The sequence below is a fragment of the Sus scrofa genome, chromosome 1 (assembly GCF_000003025.6).
Source record: "Sus scrofa isolate TJ Tabasco breed Duroc chromosome 1, Sscrofa11.1, whole genome shotgun sequence".
NCBI classification, from domain to species: domain Eukaryota; kingdom Metazoa; phylum Chordata; class Mammalia; order Artiodactyla; family Suidae; genus Sus; species Sus scrofa.
In genome coordinates this window covers 267,885,353-267,906,888 of record NC_010443.5, presented here as the reverse complement: position 1 = coordinate 267,906,888, position 21,536 = coordinate 267,885,353, and the positions used below count along the sequence as shown (strand labels likewise).

The 21,536-nt window shown below is 48.9% G+C and overlaps 1 protein-coding gene across 2 annotated transcripts in view; it reads right to left on the bottom strand.

The window, feature by feature from the left end:
- GARNL3 (GTPase activating Rap/RanGAP domain like 3) overlaps nt 1–21,536 on the bottom strand; it is a 150,324-nt gene that overhangs the window by 15,843 nt on the left and 112,945 nt on the right. For both annotated transcript variants that reach the window (XM_021069215.1, XM_005660437.3), the window contains 10 exons: nt 21,041–21,086; nt 19,697–19,803; nt 16,186–16,301; nt 14,494–14,598; nt 13,425–13,499; nt 10,426–10,537; nt 5,856–5,954; nt 5,392–5,505; nt 4,093–4,268; nt 1,547–1,705 (listed from right to left, as the gene is read on the bottom strand). In XM_021069215.1, coding sequence (XP_020924874.1) covers nt 1,547–1,705; nt 4,093–4,268; nt 5,392–5,505; nt 5,856–5,954; nt 10,426–10,537; nt 13,425–13,499; nt 14,494–14,598; nt 16,186–16,301; nt 19,697–19,803; nt 21,041–21,086 — 1,109 coding nt within the window. The remainder of the gene's footprint in view (nt 1–1,546; nt 1,706–4,092; nt 4,269–5,391; nt 5,506–5,855; nt 5,955–10,425; nt 10,538–13,424; nt 13,500–14,493; nt 14,599–16,185; nt 16,302–19,696; nt 19,804–21,040; nt 21,087–21,536) is intronic.

Below are 21,536 nucleotides of genomic sequence, written 5' to 3'. Positions count from 1 at the left end.
CGCAGCTCATGGCAACACCAGATCCTTAACCCACTGAGCAAGGCCAGGGATTAAACCCACATCATGGATACCAGTTGGGTTCTTAACCCATGAGCCACAATGGGAATGCCTGGCATCGGAAGCTTTTAAAAATCCTCAGATGACTCCAACTGCAGATAAGTTTGGGCACCACCGGTATATATTTGTGAAAGGATGGACTGAGCTGTGATTGTAACAGTTGAAGATAAGACCTAATTATACCTAGAAGTTTCTTTGATTTTTCTGGTTCTTAAAATCTTGCTCTCATTAGGTGTTAAGTCTTCTTAAGACAGTAATTAGCAATTTTAGTGACTATTTATTCAGGGCTTGTGCAAATATAAGTTGTATTTTTTATTTTCTGTAAATCATAATTAAATTCCTCAGTCTCTGACCTAGCCGGACAGGACTGGGGGAAGCCTGTGGGTTTGGAAGCTCTCATCAGGAACTACCTTCTTCCCAGGCAATGTCCCCATTCTGCCAGGTCCCTAAGCCTGAGTGCCAGCCCTGCTCTGTGCAGACCTCAAGTGGCTCGAGTGTTCCCAGGCCTCACCCTGCTTCATGACAAGAAGAGGGATGAAAAGCCCTGTGATTTGCCCTGCAGCGTGGAGCAGCTCAGAGACGGGCCCTCCAGGGCCTGATGTTCAGACCCCATGGGGTTCTCATTAGGGGTTCCATTAGTGCTTCAGTGCGGCTTCGGGTGGGCCCTAGATTTTGACCCCCGGGACATGGCTGTCTTCTGTGCAGCTCAGGCCAGGAGGTGTAGACCCCCAGTGTTGATCCGCTTTTCCTCTCTCCCCTAATGTTGTCCCATCCCATCTTCCTTTCCTAGTGGCTTCTAGGAGCTGGAGACACAGCCTGTACCCTCCCCTGCCACCCAGGCCCCAAGCTGTGAGTCTGCAGGGCCTCTGAGAGCCTTTGGAGACTCTCAAAAGGCCCTCGCATATGAATCACCAAACACATGTTCTCACTTACTCTGTTATTTGCATTTAGCTTTTTGATTGTTCATTTCTCACTCTCTTTTTTATTTTTTGTCTTTTTCAAGCCACACCCACGGCATATGGAGGTTCCCAGGCTAGGGGTCGAATCAGAGTTGTAGCTGCTGGCCTATGCCAGAGCCGCAGCAGCCAGATCCAAGCCGCTCTGAGACCTACACCGCAGCTTATGGCAATGCCGGATCCTTAACCCACTGAGCAAGGCCAGGGATTGAACCTGCATCCTCATGGATACTAGTTGGGTTCGTTACCGCTAAGCCAGGATGGGAAATCTGTTCGTTTCTCCTTTATTGGGAAGAACAGAATGGCAGGGGGAGGCGTGCTAAGGTGGAACAGGACGGTGGGCAGTTAGTTATCTTACACTGAACCACTTTACCTCCACAAAGGGCAGCACCGTATGGCTCAGCCTAAGGAGTAGAGCATGTGATACTGACAGACTAAGTAGTCGACAATTTAAAGGAAGTCCTCACCCTGGCATCACCAAGTTAGAAGACCCAGTTCCTAGGTCCCCACCGGCCCCGCATCTGTCAGCTCACCCTGTTGGCCTCCACGTGGTGCAGCCTGAAGGCCTCCCCGGTGCTCTCGTTCACCACATCGAACTGGTGCCGGTAAGCCACGCAGATGAGGTTGTCACTCTCTTCCGTGGGCCCATCCACCAAGGTCATCACCACGGGAGAGTCGGACAGACAGATCTCCTGTGTGGTCGACGATGACAGAGGAGAAAGGGGTGAGGACAGAGCAGCCGTCTTCGTCTCAACCCCCACCGCCCGCCCCTCCAGGAGAGGGTGCCCCAGACGGGGGCAGAGCCCTGTGCCCGTGGGGAGGGCGGGGCAGGAGAAGAGGCAGGGAGGGTCTCAGACATCACCTCCCACAAGCTGTGCTCCAGGCTCAGACCTCTGTCCACTGCACAGGGGAGAAGCCAGGAAACAATTTTACAAAACTGACCCAGCAGGTGAGCCCTCAGGTAGCCCGGCCCCCTCCTGTGCTACAGTAATAATAAGAATAGCAGCAGTAACAATCATTGCCAACCCCGTTGAGCACTTCACACGGCACCAGGCACTGTTCTCACCAAATCGTCCTACAACCCAGTGAAGTAGGTGGGCTATTCTTCTATTTTACAGGTGAGGAAACCGAGGCTCAATGGTCATCTGACCTGCCTACAGGCACATAATTTATGTGGTAGAGCCAAGAATTAAACTCAAGAAATCTGACCTCAGAGCTCATTCTCCATAAAAATGCAGATACTCTACATACACTTTTTTGTGTGTGTGTCTTTTTAGGGCCGCACCCGTGGCATCTGGAAGTTCCCAGAACAGGGGCTGAATGGAGCTGTAGCCTCTAGCCTACGCCACAGCCACAGCAATGTCAGATCCAAGCCACATCTGCGACCTACACCACAGCTCATGGCAACGCCAGATCCTGAACCCACTGAGCGAGGCCAGGGATCGAACCTGTGTCCTCCTGGTTCCTAGTCAGATTTGTTTTTCCGTTGAGCCACAATGGGCATTCCAGCTCTACATAAATGCTAATTAAGGTTACTAATTACTTACAGTATGAGACGAACACCGAACTTGGAGCAAGAGTGCAAACCGTTTTAACTTAATTGATGCTGCTGTGACCTTGGAATGGAACATGCATAATTCAGGAGCCTTTAACTCTAGACAAAAATAACTTCTCATCTCACCTGTGGGCATATGCTGCCTTAGGAGCCAATGATCGACATGCTTCACACCTTAAGGTACCATAGTTTTAGAAAGCTAGAATGATAAGATCAAAGTGTCTTGACCCTCCAGGAAGCTCCTCTCACAGGCTCCGCCCTCAACCCCACAGCAAATCCTACTGACTAATGCTGGGGGCAGCTTTGCCCACCGTGCCTTCCCACCTGTCCAGGACCAAAGCGGCCATCATCTCTCGCCAGGATCCTGCACCAGCCTCTTAACTGGACTCCTTATCCCTCTCTTGGCCCCCCGAGCTCTCTTCTGGACAGCAGCCAGAATGACTTTTTAAAAACCTACCATTTCTTTGTTTCAAACCTTCCAGCAGTTTCCCCCATTCGTTCTTCTGTGTCAAAACCAACATCCCCTTACAAATGTGATAAATTCATTTGAGTAAAAAAAAAAAAAAAAAACAAAAAAACAAAAACCCAACATCCCTGCCATGGTCTTCAGGGCTCAGGAGAACCTGGGCCCTGTCCACCAACCCCTGCCTGTCCCCTCAGCTGCAGCCATAGTTTACTGAATATTCATCATCTCATATAGATACAAAACAAGAGAAAAAGAAAAAAAAAAGTTTTTCCTAGTTGGAAGTTCCTATTGTGGCTCAGCAGTAAGAAGCCCAATTACTTTCTATGAGGATGCGGATTCCATTCCTAGCCTCGCTCAGTGGGTTAAGGATCCAGGGCTGTCGTGAGCTGCAGTGTAGGTGGCAGACGTGGCTCGGATCCCGAGTTGCTGTGGCTGTTGTGTAGGCCGGCAGCTACAGCTCCGATTCCACCCCTAGCCTGGGAACCTCCATATGTCTCGGGGGCAGCCCTTAAAAGTGAAAAAAAAAAAGTTTTTCCTTGTGATGAGAGCTCTTAGGATTTACTCTCTTACCTTTTATTCATAACACAGAGCCGTGTTAATTACTTTTACCATGTTGTATGTGACACTGGGATTTATTATAACGGGAAGTTTTACCTCTGGATCACCTTCCCCCCACCCCCGCCACCCCTGCCTCGTGTAACCACAAATCTGGTCTCTTTTTCTGTGAATTTGTTTTTGAAGCATAACCGCCTTTAAAACGATGTTGGCATCTGGTACAAACCTAATGATTCTATGTTTCCACCCATTTCAACGTGATCCCCACTGGAGCAGCCTCTTCCGGGTGGATGGCACGAATGCGGGGGATGGAGGTGGAAAAGCCCAGCTCCTCTTAGTCTTCTGGGGAAACCAGGACAACCGGCGAGAGCGCCCCCATTTGGTTATGGAACCGTGGGGCAACTCCAGGGGCCGACAGACTCTGGGTGCAAGGGGGGCGGGGGTCTGGCTCGGCCAGAAGGACACCGTGGGCAGGAGCAGAGCGACGTGAAGAGGAAACCTACCCTGATGTACTGGAATTCTTCCACGGGTGACTCCGACAGGGGAGATAACAGTGGGGCGCTGGTCACCCCACTTGGCTTGCTGTGTTTCCTCGTGATCAGAAGCAGTTTATTCCGAATGGCAACAACGACCCGCAGTTCCCTGCTGTGGTGAGTGTTAATGGCATACAAGTGGCAGCCTGGCGAGAGAAATAAGTGATGCTGAGCTCATGGCACGAGGTGGGGAGCCCCCGGGCCTTGGTGGTTTGGCCACACCCAAGAACCCTGCAAAGTAAGCATAACCCGGTGAAATGACTAGACTGTTCCTGCCACCAGGCAAAGGTGGGACTGGAAATAAAAATGAGTTCCCGTAGTGGCACAGTGGTTAACGAATCTGACTAGGAACTATAAGGTTGCAGGTTTGATCCCTGGCCTTGCTCAGTGGGTCAAGGGTCCAGAGTTGCCATGAGCTGTGGTGTAGGTTGCAGATGTGGCTCGGATCCCATGTTGCTGTGGCTCCAGCATAGGCCAGTGGCTACAGCTCCGATTAGACCCTTAGCCTGGGAATCTCCATATGTGGCGGGTGTGGCCCTAGGAAAGGCAAAAAGACAAAACAAACAAACAAAAAACCAAACCAAAACAAAGAGATAAAAATGAGATTGAGTCACGGGAAGATTGAGGAAGTCCTATTCCCTCTAGTCTAGAGTTTGTGGACTTAGGGTCACACCCACTACATGACGGGAGTTAAAGTGAAGGGTGATCGGAGGTCCAGGAATCAAAGTCTAAAAGTCTCTTTTCCCAGTTTTGCTCACGGAGCTTCCCTCACCTCCCAAACTTGCCCCACAAGTCCTCCAGTTTCTTCGAGGCCTCCATCTGTCTTTCTTTCTTTCTTTCTTTTTTTTTTTGTCTTTTCTGGGGCCACTTCTTCGGCATATGGGGGTTCCCAGGCTGGGGGTCTAATCGGAGCTGTAGCCGCTGGCCTAGATCAGAGCCACAGCAACTTGGGTCCAAGCCACGTCTGCAACCTACACCACAGCTCACGGCAATGCTGGAACCTTAACCCACTGAGCAAGGCCAGAGATTGAACCTGCAACCTCATGGTTCCTAGTCGGATTCGTTAACCACTGAGCCACAGTGGGAACTCCCTCTCTACCTGTCTTGCTATCACTCAAGCGTTTCTTAGGGAACCTGTGAGGCTCCCTTAGTGATGTTTCCAAGTAAAGAACAAACCACTACAATCAAATTCCCATGCATTTTTATTTTTGATAAAATCTGGGCAGGCTGAGAAAAGAGATGAATTGGACAGAAACCGCCAGAAATCACCTTTGGTTTTCTCGAGTTTGTTTTCTCTGCAGTCACACTTGCCCCTCACAGCCTTGCCCTCGACGCCCCTCTGCACGGCGCTGAGCCTGAAGACAAAGAGGCGGGCGTCCTTCCCTGGTGGGATAAAGCCGACGGGGGAGACGGATGGACAAGTAAGACGACCCGGGAGAACCGAAAGGGCGGACTGGGTTCGAACACTACCGCTTGAGGAATCAGGGTCGAGAGAGCCCAGAATTCAGGAGAAACCGGGCACTGCCTTTACCTAATGATGTCATCAAGGATATCCACCCCTCCTCTCCCTCACCGTCCCCGTCTCAGAGAACAAACGGGCCACCAAAGACCCTGAGCCCCGGGCACCAGGAGAGACAGCTGGCGCCACCGATGCAGTCAGAACCTTTCGACCCACATGCTGGCCAGAGGCTACCCGGTTTCCTTCCTCCCAGAGAACATCAGAGGGGTACCACCTTTGTCTGCTCTGAGAATCAGAAGGTCCAGCACCTCCAGCACGTGCATCTGCTTCACGGGCAGAGTTCTGTCAAACACAGGCACCGATGGAAGGTCATCTGGAAGAAAAAAACCTGGTTACCCAAGCCGGCAACCCAGCCCACCTTTCCCAGGACCTCTAAACCGTGCCTGCAGGTAGTTTTGGACCCCGATTCTCCCTAGGCGAGGAAGGTGGTTGGCTTCTGGAGCTTTTGTGAGGGCTCCACAGAAGGTTCAAGCACTGGTCTCCTCTCAGCTCAGGGAGAAGGACAGATTTCTTTCCCAAAGGTGCTCACAACTCCTCACGGGGAGCGTAACAGCAGGGCCCTAAGCTATATTCTTCTCCACACTGTTCATCAAAGAGAAGGCAGCACCTCTCAATCCCAGCTTTGGCTGGGGCTGCTCCAAAGGGCTGAACACAGGTTTTCGAAAGTGCTAAGAAGCTTAGCCACTTCTCCTAAGTATCTTCTGATTTTTGGGTCACGTTTGCGAACACACTGCATCTTAGGTGGTTTTGCCTATGTCTCAAGAAAGCAAACTTAGACGGTCCTCTTGTATTTAAAGTAAATACAAACACCCTCTTCCAACATGCCCTATGTCTGTGGCAAGAGTGGTTTACCTATAATTTTTCAGTCTTTCTTCATAGAGGAATATGAAATCGTCCTTTTAGATAAAAATAAGCGAGAAGTAGCAATTTCCCCAAATCACAGGGAAAAAACCCCCTAATTTGAATGGAAACATTCGGGAAGGTGGTAGGTAAGTGGATGATTAAAGACAGTGCAATTATACGTAGCATTTGTTTTTAAGCTTACTTACTGGGATCTTAAATCACTAGCAATTCCTTTGCTCCTGGGAGGTCCCTTGGACAAAGAGGGCTGTTCCATAAGCAAAGGGTCTGTTCTTAGCTTGTTGGAGAAAGAGGGCAAGGCAAAGACGTCCCAGGATGGTGCGGGCATTCGAGGCAAAAGTGTCCAGCTTATTCTTTAGCTGCCTTTAGGTCTTCAAGGGCTCTCTGTGGGTTTGGGTGTCTCTTTAATTGTAATTTTTGTGCAAGAGGCCCTGAGGATCTTGGCTTTTCCAGGAATTGGGGGGGCGGGGGCTGGATGGAGCTCAAGAGGGAGCGCACTTTCCTCATCGGGATTAGTGACCCCCTGCAGGGGGGGGTCTCCTGTCCTGCAGGCCTGTGAGGGCTCTGGATCCGTCAGAGCTCGGAGCCTGCCAAGCTCTTATTAGACAGAGGGTTGTCGCTCGTTGGCCTTAATGACCAGGGCAAATGGATAGATGTTGTGACAGCCCATCAAAGCACCTTCCTTCTCCCTCCACCCCAAGCCTTCTCGACAGGAATGGATTCTCGGGCTTTTTTTGTGCTTCTGCGGGGGCTGACTCAAGTTTTCAAACTATGAGATGATGGCCATTCCAGTACTCGTCTCCATATTTGACTAAATGACTCCGGTTTTTTCACTTTATGAATGGCAGTTCACATCCACTGAGGGCTTCCTACATGCCAGGCCTCAATGCTAAGTGTTTTGCATGTCATTTGATGTAAGTGTCTTGTGACCCTACAAGGTAGGAACTTCTAATCCTCTCACTGAGCAAATGAGGAACCTGAGGCTCAGAGGTGCTAATACCTTATCCAAGCTCATGCCTCGAGCTTCTGGAACCCAAGTCTGTGCACGGACAACGTCTGGGCTCTTAGTGGGTGCTGTAGCCTAAAAACAGCACCACATCCCCATGGATTGATGGCATGAGCACAGAAACAACAGTGCTGTAAGGAACTGATAAATGACAGAAGCGCTTCATCTCACAGTTAAAATAGGGATGCTGGGTGGATACTAAATGAGCATTTATTCTCCATCCAATCTTTCGCAGGTGCCCAGACAGGTTTAAATACAGCACAGGAAAGAAGAGGAGGCAAGGATATGAGGAAGCGATGTGGATTTAATGACGGTTTCATAACCATGGTTTCCTTCTTATCATCTCTCTGAAGAAACAATCTTTTAGAGCTGGTTTTTCTATTACTGCAAAACCAAAACAAATGGCAATACCATATTTAATCAGTATTTTGTTTCCCTTCAAAGTAGGTTTTGCTACACTTAGAAGACAAAGAGTCTTGATTTTTAACCATGACCTTGAAAGCAGCAGACTCTCAAGGGGGTACGTCTAATGAAATTAAGCAGGGGCTAATGGGATAGAGTGGAACTTGGCCTGAAATGAAATGGAGAAATTCCTCGGGGAAGTAATTTGTAATATGATTAAGGGTAGACAAGAAAAAGATAAACAAAGAATTATGGCTTAAAAGCACACCAAGGACTACAGAGAAAGCTTTAAAGGTTATTCTCTTTTTCGCAAAAGCAGACAAGGAAAACGGCTGCTGCATAACCTGGACATGAAATAATAATCTGAGTAATACCTCTAAGCTGGTGGTGAGCCTACAGGCTACCACCGGGGTAAGACGACAGCCCTCAAGTTTGAAAGAAAAGAGTTTTCTGGAAATCACAATAAGCCTGCCATCTGACACTGCTGGGACAGTCTGGATCCAGAAAGGTGAACATTTCAGAAAGGGACCTGGGCATCTTAGTTTGGATTTTCCATTTACAAAAACAGAAGCCATGCAAACAGAACCGTTTTCTGTTTTCAGGCAAGGCTTACGCATAGTCACCATGAAACACGGTTTTTCTCTTTCCTAAAAAGGCAAACAGGTAGAATCGGACATTCTCTCCAATCACAAAAAGTTTCGTAATTCTTGGCCTACGACTCTCGCTGTGGAAATCTGCTTGAAGGGAATGGCGGTACCACTGGTAGAGTTTAATTTGATTTTAATGAACAGCAGCTGGCCTGGAGGAGCACGCACTGGACCAGGGTCGCCTCTGGGCTCTGGTTCCAGATGTGCCGCTAACCAGCTGTGTGAGCCTGGGCAAGGCACGTCATTTCTTTCGGCCTCTGCTTCTTCATCTGTTAAACTAAGAGACGAGACTAAACCTCGAAGGTCTGTTTTTGTTTTGTTTCTTAAAGTAAACTCTTTTGTTTGGTTGCACTTTGGGCGAAATCTACAGATTTCGTTACCTTCTGGCATGTTCGTAGGGGTAGAGCGTAGATAGTAGCTGCTGCTCTGTGCCAGATGCTTCTTTAAGCTCTCACCATAGGTAACCTCATGTTCTCTCTAAACCTTCCCCCCAGTTAAAATCACCACCCCCTTTTTGTTAAGTTCATCATCTTTCATTATTATAAGCTATTTTTTTGGCCACTTAAAAAATTACCCCCACTTTTACAAAAACGTGAAGCTCAGAGAGGTTCAGTTTTCTTTGCAATCACAAAGATCTTCTATTTCACAAATGTTTCTAAGATTAAATATTTAAATTCTGAATTTCTGAATTTTAAGTTATTGACCTTTTAGTAAATTCATTACATATGCAATTACATATGTGTATATATATAAATTTTAGAAATTATGTTATGGACAATGAAAAGATCTATCGAAAATAATAGATAAGATCAGAAATAAGTCTGCCTTGTCTTCCTGCAGAAAGGCCCCTAGACCGGGGCTCAAAACACAGGACATACTTTTAAATGTGCAGAGTCAGGGTCCGAGGTGAGAGCACAGGTTGAGGCCAAAGGTGGGAAAATGTGGCAGTTTCAGGCCATTAGGTCACCCTCACAGGGGTGACCTTCCAGATGCTCATAACCAGAGCCCAGGCAGCCTGCTCCTGTGCACGGGGAATGTGCCCTTGTTAGACACTGTCTCTGTGCCCAAGACTCCTGCTGAAGCCCCAGGATGTGACTGGCTACTAGTATTTAGCCTCTTTATCATTCGTCAGGCGTCTGGAAAAATCTATGGGACCACAGAGTCCCTGCATCTAAATTAAATTCCCATCAGAAGCTGAATTCCCTCTATGCATCCTGGCCAAGGTCATGTCTGATTGGTGACTGATGTGTAGGGACAGGGAGCTGACCACCTCCCCGGTCGGGCAGGGAGAGCCCCACCCGGCTGCACAAAATTTGATTTTATATTGAGTTGAGATCTGTCTTCCTGTCAAAATCTTTTTGTTTCTCTATCCATCAAGCAAAGGTTATCTAAGATTCTCATCGTTTGTTTTGGACACCAAGTACTCTCCGAATTAGAAAGCTTTTTTTTTTTCTTTTTCTCAAAAAAGAAATAAAAAATAAAAGCCCTTTGAGAGAGAGCATGTCCCTGAGACCGTGGCTCTACGTAACAGTGTGCCCTTGTCAATTTAAAATAAAATGCTCGAATCATGATAAGTGCTGGCTGAAAAGGAGATTCTCCTTGTAGGTCATTTGATATCCACAGACTGATCAGGGGTTTGGGGAAGGGCTGGAACTGTCCTGCGTGCCCCCCTCTGGCTTGCTGGTTTAACGTGTGTTCCCTCTGTCTGTCCTGAAAACACAGGGGTGGGCTTGTCAGGAAATGAAACTCTGCTAACCTCACCTCGGAGGACACATTTCCCTAAAGGGAGCTGACGAGGGGGTCACCCATCTGAGAAGTGCTACAAGTTACACGAAGAGAGACGTTTGAAGGAGCAGCTACTCACTAACCATCCACTAGCAAGACGCCAGCATCAGTGGAAACCAGCAAGGCCTGGCCCCAGGGATCTGCACACACGGCTTCGTGGGGGAAATTACTGCAGAAACACTGGGGCTCCCAAGGCTGCGAGGCAACACAAGCATTGGAAGGTAAGTGCACCGGAAAGAACACACCAGCCCATCAAAGGGGAACGCGCCGCACGCCGCCCGAAACAGCAACACAGATATCCTCGAACCCTGGGAGCTGGCCGGGCTCTGGCTCAGCTACCTTTCTTAAGCGGAAACGTCTCCTTTCAGAAACGCGCACAATAGGAAAAGGCTGAAGCCACACGTTTCTGGCACCGTGACCTGTGTCTGTATCGTCCTGACGTTCCTTGGGGGCAGGGGAAGCACTGGTGACGTTTTCTAAGCAAACGTTTCTCTTTCACACCTAAAAGTTGGACCAATTGGCGCCTATTTTTGGGGGGAGGTTTCACATTAGTTCATGAGAAAAGGAAGTCCCACCTAACTGTATTTTAAAAAGTCAGATTCCTGTGTTGCTGATTCGGCAAAATTATTAAACCGTACACAATGCAAGAAATTGATATTGGCTTAACAGGAAATTGATATTAGCCTTGACCCATTGAAGGCTATAGAATCTTCAAAAAAAAAAAAAAAAGTGTCTCTTTGTAGGAACATGGCAAGTGCTGCTGACGGAACCTACTCGTGTTCCCTTAACGTGACACGTTCACAACTCATATCCTTCGTTTCATTCCCTTTCTTGCCGAGCCAGCCCTTCCTCACCACTGCCTGGGAGCTGCAGCCGATGCCTGGGGTCTGCAGACATTGTTAGCAGCTTCTGAGCCGCAGCGGGATCGGGGACATTTTCAACAGAACCCTTAACTTCCGTCCAAAGCATGTGGCTTGGCCTAAAAGGACGAGGAAGGGTGTGGGGATTCTGAGGGACAAGCTGAAGTCCTCCATCTCCACTTCCCGGGGGCTGCACGCGAACCTGCGGGTGTGTAGCTGTGTTTGTACGTGCCGCGTGAGCACAGGCTCGCACACTCAAAACAGAAGCGATGGCTCTGAGGTTGCCTTCGAGGGTGTCATGTGGGATGAAGGCAAACACTGTGTGAATTATTGCTGTCGTAGAAACGTACCATTTCCCTTTATGAAACCCACACGCCTCAAAAGAAATATTCTGATTGTTACGCTGAGGCTTGGGCTGTTGTGAAAAAATGTGAAGATGTTTTATGAACAGGAGGAGGGCTGCACAGGTGCAGGTCATGACTTGGAATGGCATTTTCCTAAGACTTTTGGAAATTCTGAGTTTGTGACTTAGAGCAGGAGGACATGGAGAAGCAAAGCCCATATAAATGCCAGCTGGGGGACAGACGTAGACATCGTAATATTAAGTGACACCAAGACAGAAAACCAATTCTGAATGACAAAATGTTCTTTCACTGGAGGATATGAGGTTAGAACCAGAAGATCTAGGCGCCCTGGAGGATGCACGGAGGGCTTAAAGAGGTCTGTGAAATCCTGAAATTGTATTCAAAGTGTTGTATATGGGCTATTCGTCATCGTCCTGGGCTGATGTGTACGGGATTTGGGGCTCCGCGCTTACAGGTCCTCGAAGGGGCCAGGGGCTCCACCAGCCTGAGGATGTCACGTCTGCCGTGTCAGGGATGTGACCTCAGCCCCGGCTCCACAGAGGCCCTGCTCCGAGGATGGAGGTCGTGTGCCGTGGCACCAGATTCCTTCCCGCCACGTGAGGGGCTAGGTGCAGATTCTGCAGGGCTGGCGTCGGCCTAAGTGGAGGACTCATTCCTGCTTCTGCCTCAGAACAGGAGCAGGGCTCACAAAGCGATGGGTGCCTAGGAGGCTGACAAAGCCCATTCTCTGGAAACGGAACACTCTTGGGAGCAGCCTGTGGGCCTCCGGCCTCTGCCGAGCCGGCTTTCCAGCCATCCAAGAGGGCCTGTTGAGCAGCGTTTCTCCAAGGATGGCCCGTGGCCCGCTGGCAGGTTTTGAATGGATCCCAAACCAAATGGAACAAATGCTTTGCCACCAGTCTTGCCTTAAATTGACGGTGGTTTTTTAGCATCGGTTGTGTGTTGAGCTTATCATTTTCCTGAAATGGGACTTGAAAACGTGTAGGTCCTGCAATGCAGGTACAAACCATCTATACCTTCATTGTTAAGGTATAGGTATTCATAATCCTGTTGCTTTTATATGGATGCTTTTCCCGTGATGCACTGTCCGTGGATTTGTTCCATTTTCCTTCTTTACATATTCTGAACATGGACATAAATAAGGTGGTGCTTTACAACACGAAATCATACAGACCGTAAGTTCATACTGTGACTGTTCTTCTCTCTTCTATTCTTGGTTACCACCTAGTTCTTTTTCCTTGGGCAGCGGACATGAGACGTGTAGATACACAGGTCACAGAGTTTTCTGTTTGGCTGAAGGAACTAGAGCCTAAGAAGGGGATGCTCCCCTCGGGTCCTCGGACCAACAGCATCGGCATCGACGTGTTAGAAATGCAAATTCTCAGGGCCCCCTCAGACCTACTGAATCAGAAACTGGGGATAATTCTCACACACACTAAAGTTTGAAACACGCCACCCTAGAGCCTTGCCGTGGAGAGTGTGTCCATGGCCAGCAGCCCAGGTACCAAATGAGAGCTTGTTAGAAATGCAGAATCTTGGCCCCGCTGTTCATGAGGACGTGCGCTTGGTCACAGTGGCCAGACGGTCAGTATGCACACGAGGCTTCGGGAGCACTGCGAACCCCAGGCTGCCCGTCCAGGCCTGGTCCAGCAGCTCTGCTCCTTTAAGAATGCAAACCCCATGCAACCATGGAAACAGGCCCTCCGGAAAAGCTGCCCAGCTTCATCTGGGGCTTCCCCTGGGGACTCTGCAGAGGCGAGCTCTTCGTCCTCCTGCCCCCACAAACCTCTCTGTAAGAATCTCAATAACAGCTCTGAAGACAAAGGACATTCACAGTTAAATGCATCATCAACTTACCTCTTTTTTACAGATCCCTGAAGCCACCAAGCTTGATGGTGCATCTCCTCTCACAATGGATTTCAGTTTTAGTGCCTTACAAAACAGAGGTCTCTTTGAAAGTTTGTTATCAGGCAGTAAAAGACCAGCAGGATCAACAATTACGATTTGAGAAAAAAATTTTTTTAATGAAACAGGAGTCACTTCAGACTAAAGTTCCAGGTTCCCTTGCTGCCCTAACATTGAAGGAATGGAGTCAGCTGGGTAGGGTGAAGCCCTAATGACCCCAAATACATCCTGTCATTTCAACGAATCAATTGATCAGTAAAGAGATTTCCAAACTATCAGTATTAAAAAAAACAAAAAACAAAACAACCCTTGGGTCCTTCCTCAAACTTGATGAATTAGAATTTCTGAAAGTAGAGTCAAGGTTATCTTTCAATAAGGACCAAAAATCAAGAGCCCCAGTAACAGTGCACCTGTTTGGGGAAAGATTATCTTTGCTGCTAGGTTGTCCTGATCCCCTGGCTTGGCTTCTACTTTTGGGAAGCAGCTAAGCTGTGTCACCTCCGGAACTGAAAAATATTAGTGCCATGTGCGAGCAAGGCAAAGGCGGAGCGTTTTCTCCACAATCCGGAGTGAGGGGAGGCCTGGGAGCCACCTCACTGTGGCCACGGCTTCCAAGCAGTAGGGCAGAAATTAGGGAATCCTGCAAGGACACCGCCCTCCGCGCTTACTTCCACCAGGGAGCTTTCCCTAAATTGGCTCCCCGCTCGCCAGAAAATTCCTAGGAGGCAGGCAAGTGGCATGTGCTCCCTTGATAGGAGGGAGCCCAGCCTGGGCCCTGCAGCCTCTTGCTCCCGGGGTCACCCCCTCCGCTGCAGAGGGCTTTCCTCTCACTCACGCCTGCGGAGAACGACGCCTACCTGGTTATCAGCAATCTCCCTCGTGGTCCCACAATAATCCTAAGAGACGTCACAGAGGTCCTCCAGGAGCGTGCAAACCTAGTGTCCGTCGCAGGTGGCCCATCTGGTCTGGATGGGACTCACAACTACACATCTTGCAAAATAGGTTTCAGAATAAAACCCACCTGCCCAATTCTAACAAACTCTGCCTGGCGGGCCTCCTCTTTCTTCCGCGCTGACTTGGGGGATTCCGGTAGGACGTCACTGAAAGATCGTCTGTTCAGCATGTTCTGGAAAAGAGAGAGAAGTTATGAACTCCAAAAATGGCTGTGGCATCTCATCCTCTAGCTTCTCTTCATGCACAAAACTATTTGTCCCAATCGTCCTCCTTCTTCCTTCTCTATTCATTCGCTCGTAAGCATTTACGGAGCGTCGCTTAAGTGGCTGGGTCTGTGCCAGATGCAAGGGATTAAGAAGCCAATGGGGATGGCAGGCCCGTGTAAAGGCTGAGAGCGTGGGCTCCAAAATCGGACAAACCAGCAGCTCCTTCTTACTGACCGCCTAACAGCGCGCGATCGGCTGCCACGCTGCGCAGCTCCAAGGAGGCCATTCTCCCAGAGGGGACCCCTGGAACATGGCATGCTCAAGTCTGTGTGAATGGTACCCTCTGGAGTTGTGCATTCTGTGGCCTTCTGGGTAACTTTGGGCAAGTGAGTTGAGTTCTGAGTCTCGGTGTCTGTGTGGCTAATACCTGCTCTGAGGTGTGTAATGAGGACTGCATGGAAGGTGCTTGGGCGTATACTCAGAAAATGTTAGTTTTCTTCTAGACCATAGTCAGAGAACTGGGCACACTCATGCAATCGGCAAGTATTGGCTGAGTGCCTAGCCCTCTGCCGGATTTGGGGATGTGACGTACAGTCTCCGTCCTGGTGGAGCCTAGTCTATGGGGGGACAGATTAAGTAACTGATTACATGATGGGAACACGGGGTCTTCTCTATGAAGGGGAGGTAGCATCTGGGGGCTTTTAACAGGGGCACCTGGCTTCACCTGGGGATGGGGAAGGCCTGCTAAGTGATGTTTCAGCTGAGACCCGAAGGACCTCACATATTCTTGGTACCCTCTCTGCACCCTCCTCTGCCCTTAGGGGAAGAAAGGCATGGAGAGATGACCAATCGTGGCTTGCTCTTTAGGACCCTGGGCTTAGTCGTGTCCAACCCCTGGGTGCACTGCCCAGCCAGAGGTCAAGGGCACCTACAGGATGGTGGAGGTCACTGTGCTGAAGGGGAAGGACCACACGTGGGCACCAGCTCGTTTTGATGTTCTTCATGTCCCGAGGGGCACCTGATACCGGATGCTGCATTTATGCACACACGTCAGTAGCAATGCCTTTTGCTGGAGTTTGTGGATATACCGGTTCTAGGGGAGTCTCCCTGCTTGGTCTGTGCTTCCTTGTTAAAAGCGGGAAACGCTTCTAAACAATGATGGTTTCATTCTGCATTAATACTTGTTACTCTCCCTGATTTGCAGTGATCTCACACCGAGTCTGGGGCCTCCAAAGAGCATGGGTGCCCCTCGAGGTGCTGAGTTCCCCAAAGGAGGAACGTGGTCTCATCAGCGTGGATATGCTTTCTGCCTACGAAGTGTCTGGCGCAAAGTGAATTTTCAGTAAGTGCAAATGCTTGTTTCAGTGCCTGGATGTGAAGCCAGCCAACAGGGCTCCAGAAAACCTTAAAAAAACACCCAGCCTCTCTCCCAAATCCTCACTTTGCCCGTCTACCATCTCATGGCACAGGTAAGGGTGATCAGTACCGCAAGGAAGCTTGTGTCCTCAGCTCAGACTCCGAAAGAAGGAAAGAAGACCACAGACCCAGGGTACCTTATGCAAATCTGGCATCAAATCCTGGTATAAAGATCGAATCAACATATCCAGAGTTCGTCGACGTTTCTGGGCGAATGTCGGGGTTTCCAAAGTGGCTTTTTCACCATTAATTACTAAAATAAATCAAATTATAAAGGAGTTACAAATATGAACAGGCTATATTGAAGAATTTCCTTCTCAGGGAAACTCCTCAAAGTATATGCCACCCACCTTCCTAATGCTGGTATTACCCTTCTTTCATGGAAAAATAATTTAAAACTCTCTAAATTTCTCTGAACAAATCCACAGTCTATAGGTTTATCTTTTACCTTTTCTGCTGGACAAGCTTCCTGAGCAGAAGGTCTATCTAATTCCTTGAACAACTAGCACATACCCAACCTGCCCTCATCCATCATTCTACCCATTCTATCCATCTACCCATCCATCCATCCCATCCATCAACCCACCCATCCATCCATTCCATTCATCCATCCATCCATCCACCCACCCACCCATCCATCCATATATCCATCCACCCATTCTATCCATCTACCCATCCATCCATCCATTCATATATCCATCCATCCATCAACCCACCCATCCATCCATCCACCCACCCATCCATCCACATATCCATCCACCCATCCACCCATCCACCCATCCACCCATCCATCCATCCATTCATATATCCATCCATCCATTAACCCACCCATCTATCCATCCATCCATCCCATCCATCAACCCACTCATCCATCCATTCCATTCATCCACCCATCCACCCATCCACTCATCCATCCATTCCATCCATCCATCCATCCATCCACCCATCCATCCATTCCATCCACCTACCCGCCCATCCAACACATGGGCCAAAGCACCAGGATGCCATACAAACAGGATTAAATATATGTATCTGCTGCATTTTTGTTAGAAAGATTAGCAATTGCCTAAGCAGAGTACTGGAATTCTTAGCCTAATGAAAGTTGATTCTGGAAGAAAAAGCTGGCAGTTCAGTGGACCACAGACACCAAGAGTCTGGCACAAAGACCAGGGTGTCCAGTGACACATCACCACACAGAATAGAAAGCACAGAATTAGGAGCTTGAGGTCAAGACCAAGATGGGTTGAATCCCAGCTGGGCTGCTACGTGAGCATGCTTAAGCAAATTATCTAGATTTGGGGGGGCCTAATTTTCTATCTCGTGAAATGGATATAATTATATTTCTTATAGGGTTGTAAGAATTTAAGTGATGTAATACATATAAAAGAGCACGGAGCTAGATACGTCAAATTGAATACATGTCGACTACTGTTTTTCTCATACACAGGGGCAAAGGAAGGACAGTGTTCACAGACCGAAAAGTAAATTTCCTGGGGACGAGCATTTCCTAGATGGGAGCTGTGTGCTGGGGGCAAGGTGGGCTTGTTTGTGGCAAGACATTCTTTTTCTTTCTTTCTTTCTTTCTTTCTTTCTTTCTTTCTTTCTTTCTTTCTTTCTTTCTTTCTTTCTTTCTTTCTTTCTTCTTCTTTTTTTTTTTTTTTTAGGGCCACATCTGCAGCATATGGAAGTTCCCCAGCTAGGGGTGGAATCTGAGCTGCAGCTGCTGGCCCACGCCACAGCCACAGCAATGCCTCGTCTGCAACCTATGCTGCAGCTTGTGGCAACACCGGATCCTTAACCCACTGAGCGAGACCAGGGGTCAAACTGGCATCCTCATGGATACGAGTCAGGTTCGTTTCCTCTGAGCCACGATGGGAACTCCTGGCAAGACATTCTTAAGGAACTGACACTATACCTGTCTATTATTTTCTCTAAATCTGTGATTGGGAAATTTTTGTTTGAGGATATTTTCTCCTTAGTATCCATAGAGAAATCCATTTTAAATTACTTGTTTCTGCTGAAAAAGGTCAAAGTTTTTGTTGAAACACCATTTCCTGGAGTTCCCGTCGTGGCGCAGTGGAAACGAATCCGACTAGGAACCATGAGGTTGCAGGTTGGATCCCTGGCCTCGCTCAGTGGGTTAAGGATCTGGCATTGCCGTGAGCTGTGGGTAGGCCCCTAGCCTGGGAACCTCCATATGCCGGGGGGTGTGGCCCTAAAAAGACAAAAAGACCAAAAAAGAAAGAAAGAAATTAGGGGTTGAGATACTGGAAAGGAAGAGACAAAATCATCCTCTTAGGCAAGTGACTTGCAAAGTTTGCTGCTTCTAAAGTCAGCATCAGACCTCCCGCAGGGACCCTGGCGTCGGTTAAATGTGTAACCAACTCTGGAGGCCCAGCTGGAAGCAGAGGAAGCCCCAGGGAGGGGGCTTTTATTGCTCCACTCTCCAGAAGCTTTAGAAGCTTGGGGAGATCTTTGCAAGAGACTGGAAGAATTTACAGGGGGGAGAGAGGCTATCGAGTGGCTTGGCTGGGACTGGGAGGCTCTGGTGACTGGAGTCGGGTGACTCGTCCCTCCAGGGTCAGCTGCATGGATGTGTGGACGTGTAGGCACCTCCGTGTGGCTGCTGAGGGACGACTCATGTTCAGGGCTCCGAGGGAGAGACCCGATGAGAAGACAGTGGAGGGAGGACACGTGTCAGTCCCCTGCCCGGGCCTGAGGGGCTGGTTTTCGCCACCGCGAGAGTAGGGTTAAGACTGAAGCCGAAGGAGCAGCTGTTGATGAAGGGCTCTGGGAGGCTCAGTCACTGCTGCCCTGGGGCCAAGTGACCAAGATGGGCTCAGAGAGGAGCAAAAACACTCCAAACTGCACAGGAACAGTGACAGCCTTGAGCAGGCTGGGGGGTGGGGTTGGGGAGGCAGCCGGGAAAGCAACTGCAGTGCCCGGGGGCCCAGAAGAAGGAGAGAAGCAGCAGCATCACGGAGGGCACGGATGCGAGGCACTGCCAGGACTCCGGCCGCCTGCAAGCTGGACTCCCAGCTCTAACGATCAAGGGACATTCAGGGGCGGGTCGCAGCAAGCTCTTGTGGCTCAGAAGATGGAGCTCAGAGTCGGGCACCTCGGTCTTATGAGTGGAGCTAAAATGTACCCTCACCAGCTAGTGGAGCCCAGGGTCAGGTTCTACACACGTCACATACATGTTCTGTCTCTGTCTGTCTCTTTCACATACTCACAACAGACACCCCCGCCCCAACAACTCTCCGTGTCGCTAACCACACGTCCATAACCACCCTGTGCCCACCTCCTTCCCTGACAAGCACATGGACACAGGTACAAGCAGAGATTTGGAAGCGGCCGTATCAGACCCCTGGGCAGAGAGGTAAAGGTGAGGCCCCAAGGGTGGCGAGCAGGTGAGTGCCGACAGACCTCACCTCAGGTGGGCAGGATGGCAGGTACAGGTAAGGACCGGGAGAGCCCTTCCCAACACTACCAGCAACCTGAATACACTTCTCGTGAAGCATTAACAGAGCATGGAACACCATCAATGCTTTAACAATGATATTGTCTTTGGAGCATCCTGGGGGAACTGGAAGAAGTGCAACCAGATGTAGAATAAGTGGCAGAAACATGGCAAAAATAGAAACTTACATTTCACTAGCAAAAAGTCCCTGAATTCCTGGTGGTCTGTAAACACCGGTGGGGATGGCAGGGGTGGGCCGAAGAGTGGTACACTCTCTTCTGAAAATATTTTCAGCCTGCACAGAGAACATCGCAGGATTACTTGTTTGTTTTTTCAAAGATCATCAACATTTGGACCTTAAACCTGTCCAGCTGCCTATGAGATGTGTTAGCAATACCCCTTCCACAGGGGGAAGGCCTTGCCTGGAATGCCTCGGCCAACATGCTGCCATTCTACGCCTTAGGATCCTTCGTGGTCCAACCCACCAAGCTGCGGGCGAGGTCACGTGCCGGGAATAATAGCAAAACCACCACTGAGCACCCACGGCACGCGAGGCAGCATACTTGGTGTCTTAAGACACAGCACCGGCCGCTTCTCACCAACCTGGCAAAGCAGAATCATTACCTTCATCCTACAGATGAGGCCAGAGGCTCCAAGAAGATAAACACTTTTTCTTTTCTGGCAGAGACTGTGGCATGTGGAAGTTCCTGGGCCAGGTATCGAACCCACACCACAGCAGCAACCTGAGCCACAGTAGTGACAATGCCAGATCCATCACCCACTGGGCCACCAGAGAGAACTCCGATAATACTTTTTTCAAAACCTCACAGTTAATAAGTGACAGAGCTGGGATTCCAACCCAAATCGATTTGGCTCAAAGTTCATGTCCTTTTCACAATACTATGATACCTTTTTTTTTTTTTAATTGAAAAAAAATTTTTTTTTCTTTTTACGGCCACACCTGTGGCATATGGAAGTTCTCAGACTAGGGGTCGAATTGAAGCTGCAGCTGCTGGCCAATGCCACAGCCACACTGGATCCGAGCCACATCTGTGATCTACACCATAGCTTATGGCAATGCCGGATCCTTAACCCACTGAATGAGGCCAGGGATTGAACCCATGTCCTCATGGAGACTATGCTGGGTTCTTAACCCGCTGAGCCACAATGGGAACTCTAACAATATTATGATACCTTCTAACAGATTAATTTTTGAGAAGAAAGGGATAAATGAGCAAGAACGCAGCCTAGGAAGGACAATACTCCGGTCAAGATCAAACATCAAATGTGTGCCTCTGTAGAATACAGAAAAATTCTGAGCTAATCCTGACCCTTGGGCCCCACGCAGGGCAACACTATATGAAACAAGCTTTTCCCAAAGAGATGGTGGCCTTGAAGAAAGTTCTTTAGGGAGAACACTTATCTCAGATAAGTCAAGAGATCTGTATATCAAGAGGGTCACAAAATGAATGCTAAATCAACATGGAAACATGAGAATTACAGCAAGCAATTAAGATAAAGTCATTACTGACCTGTAATTGTCATTTTGTTGGTCATATCTCACTAAGGCAAAAATATCTGTGGTGATGATTAAGGAAATTAATCAACAACCCCAATGCTCAGCGGTCGATGGCTTGTGCTTTGCAACCCTAAGCGCAGAATCATCCTAGATCTGCGCTCTTGGGGTCAGGGCACCTGTCACGCTCAGGCTGAGATGGAACCTTGACTCCTTCAAACGAGACAGCCCAGGAAGACACAGCTCAGCCTCTGCATGCTCATCCTTCTGGGAAAGAGCCCTCTCTCCAAACCCACCAGGAAAGCAATACAAATAATGGTACTAAGCAGCTATGCAGCCAACAAAGCAAAAAGAGCAGTTTGCTTGCCTGGAAATATAAACAAGATCCCAGAATGAAATTAGTCATGTATTTCATCTCACACATTTTGGAAAGAAAAGCGATTTAAATGCTTCCACTGTACACCTTCCCTCTCTCTCTCCTTCTGGCTTTGGTAGACAAAACAAACCAAAAC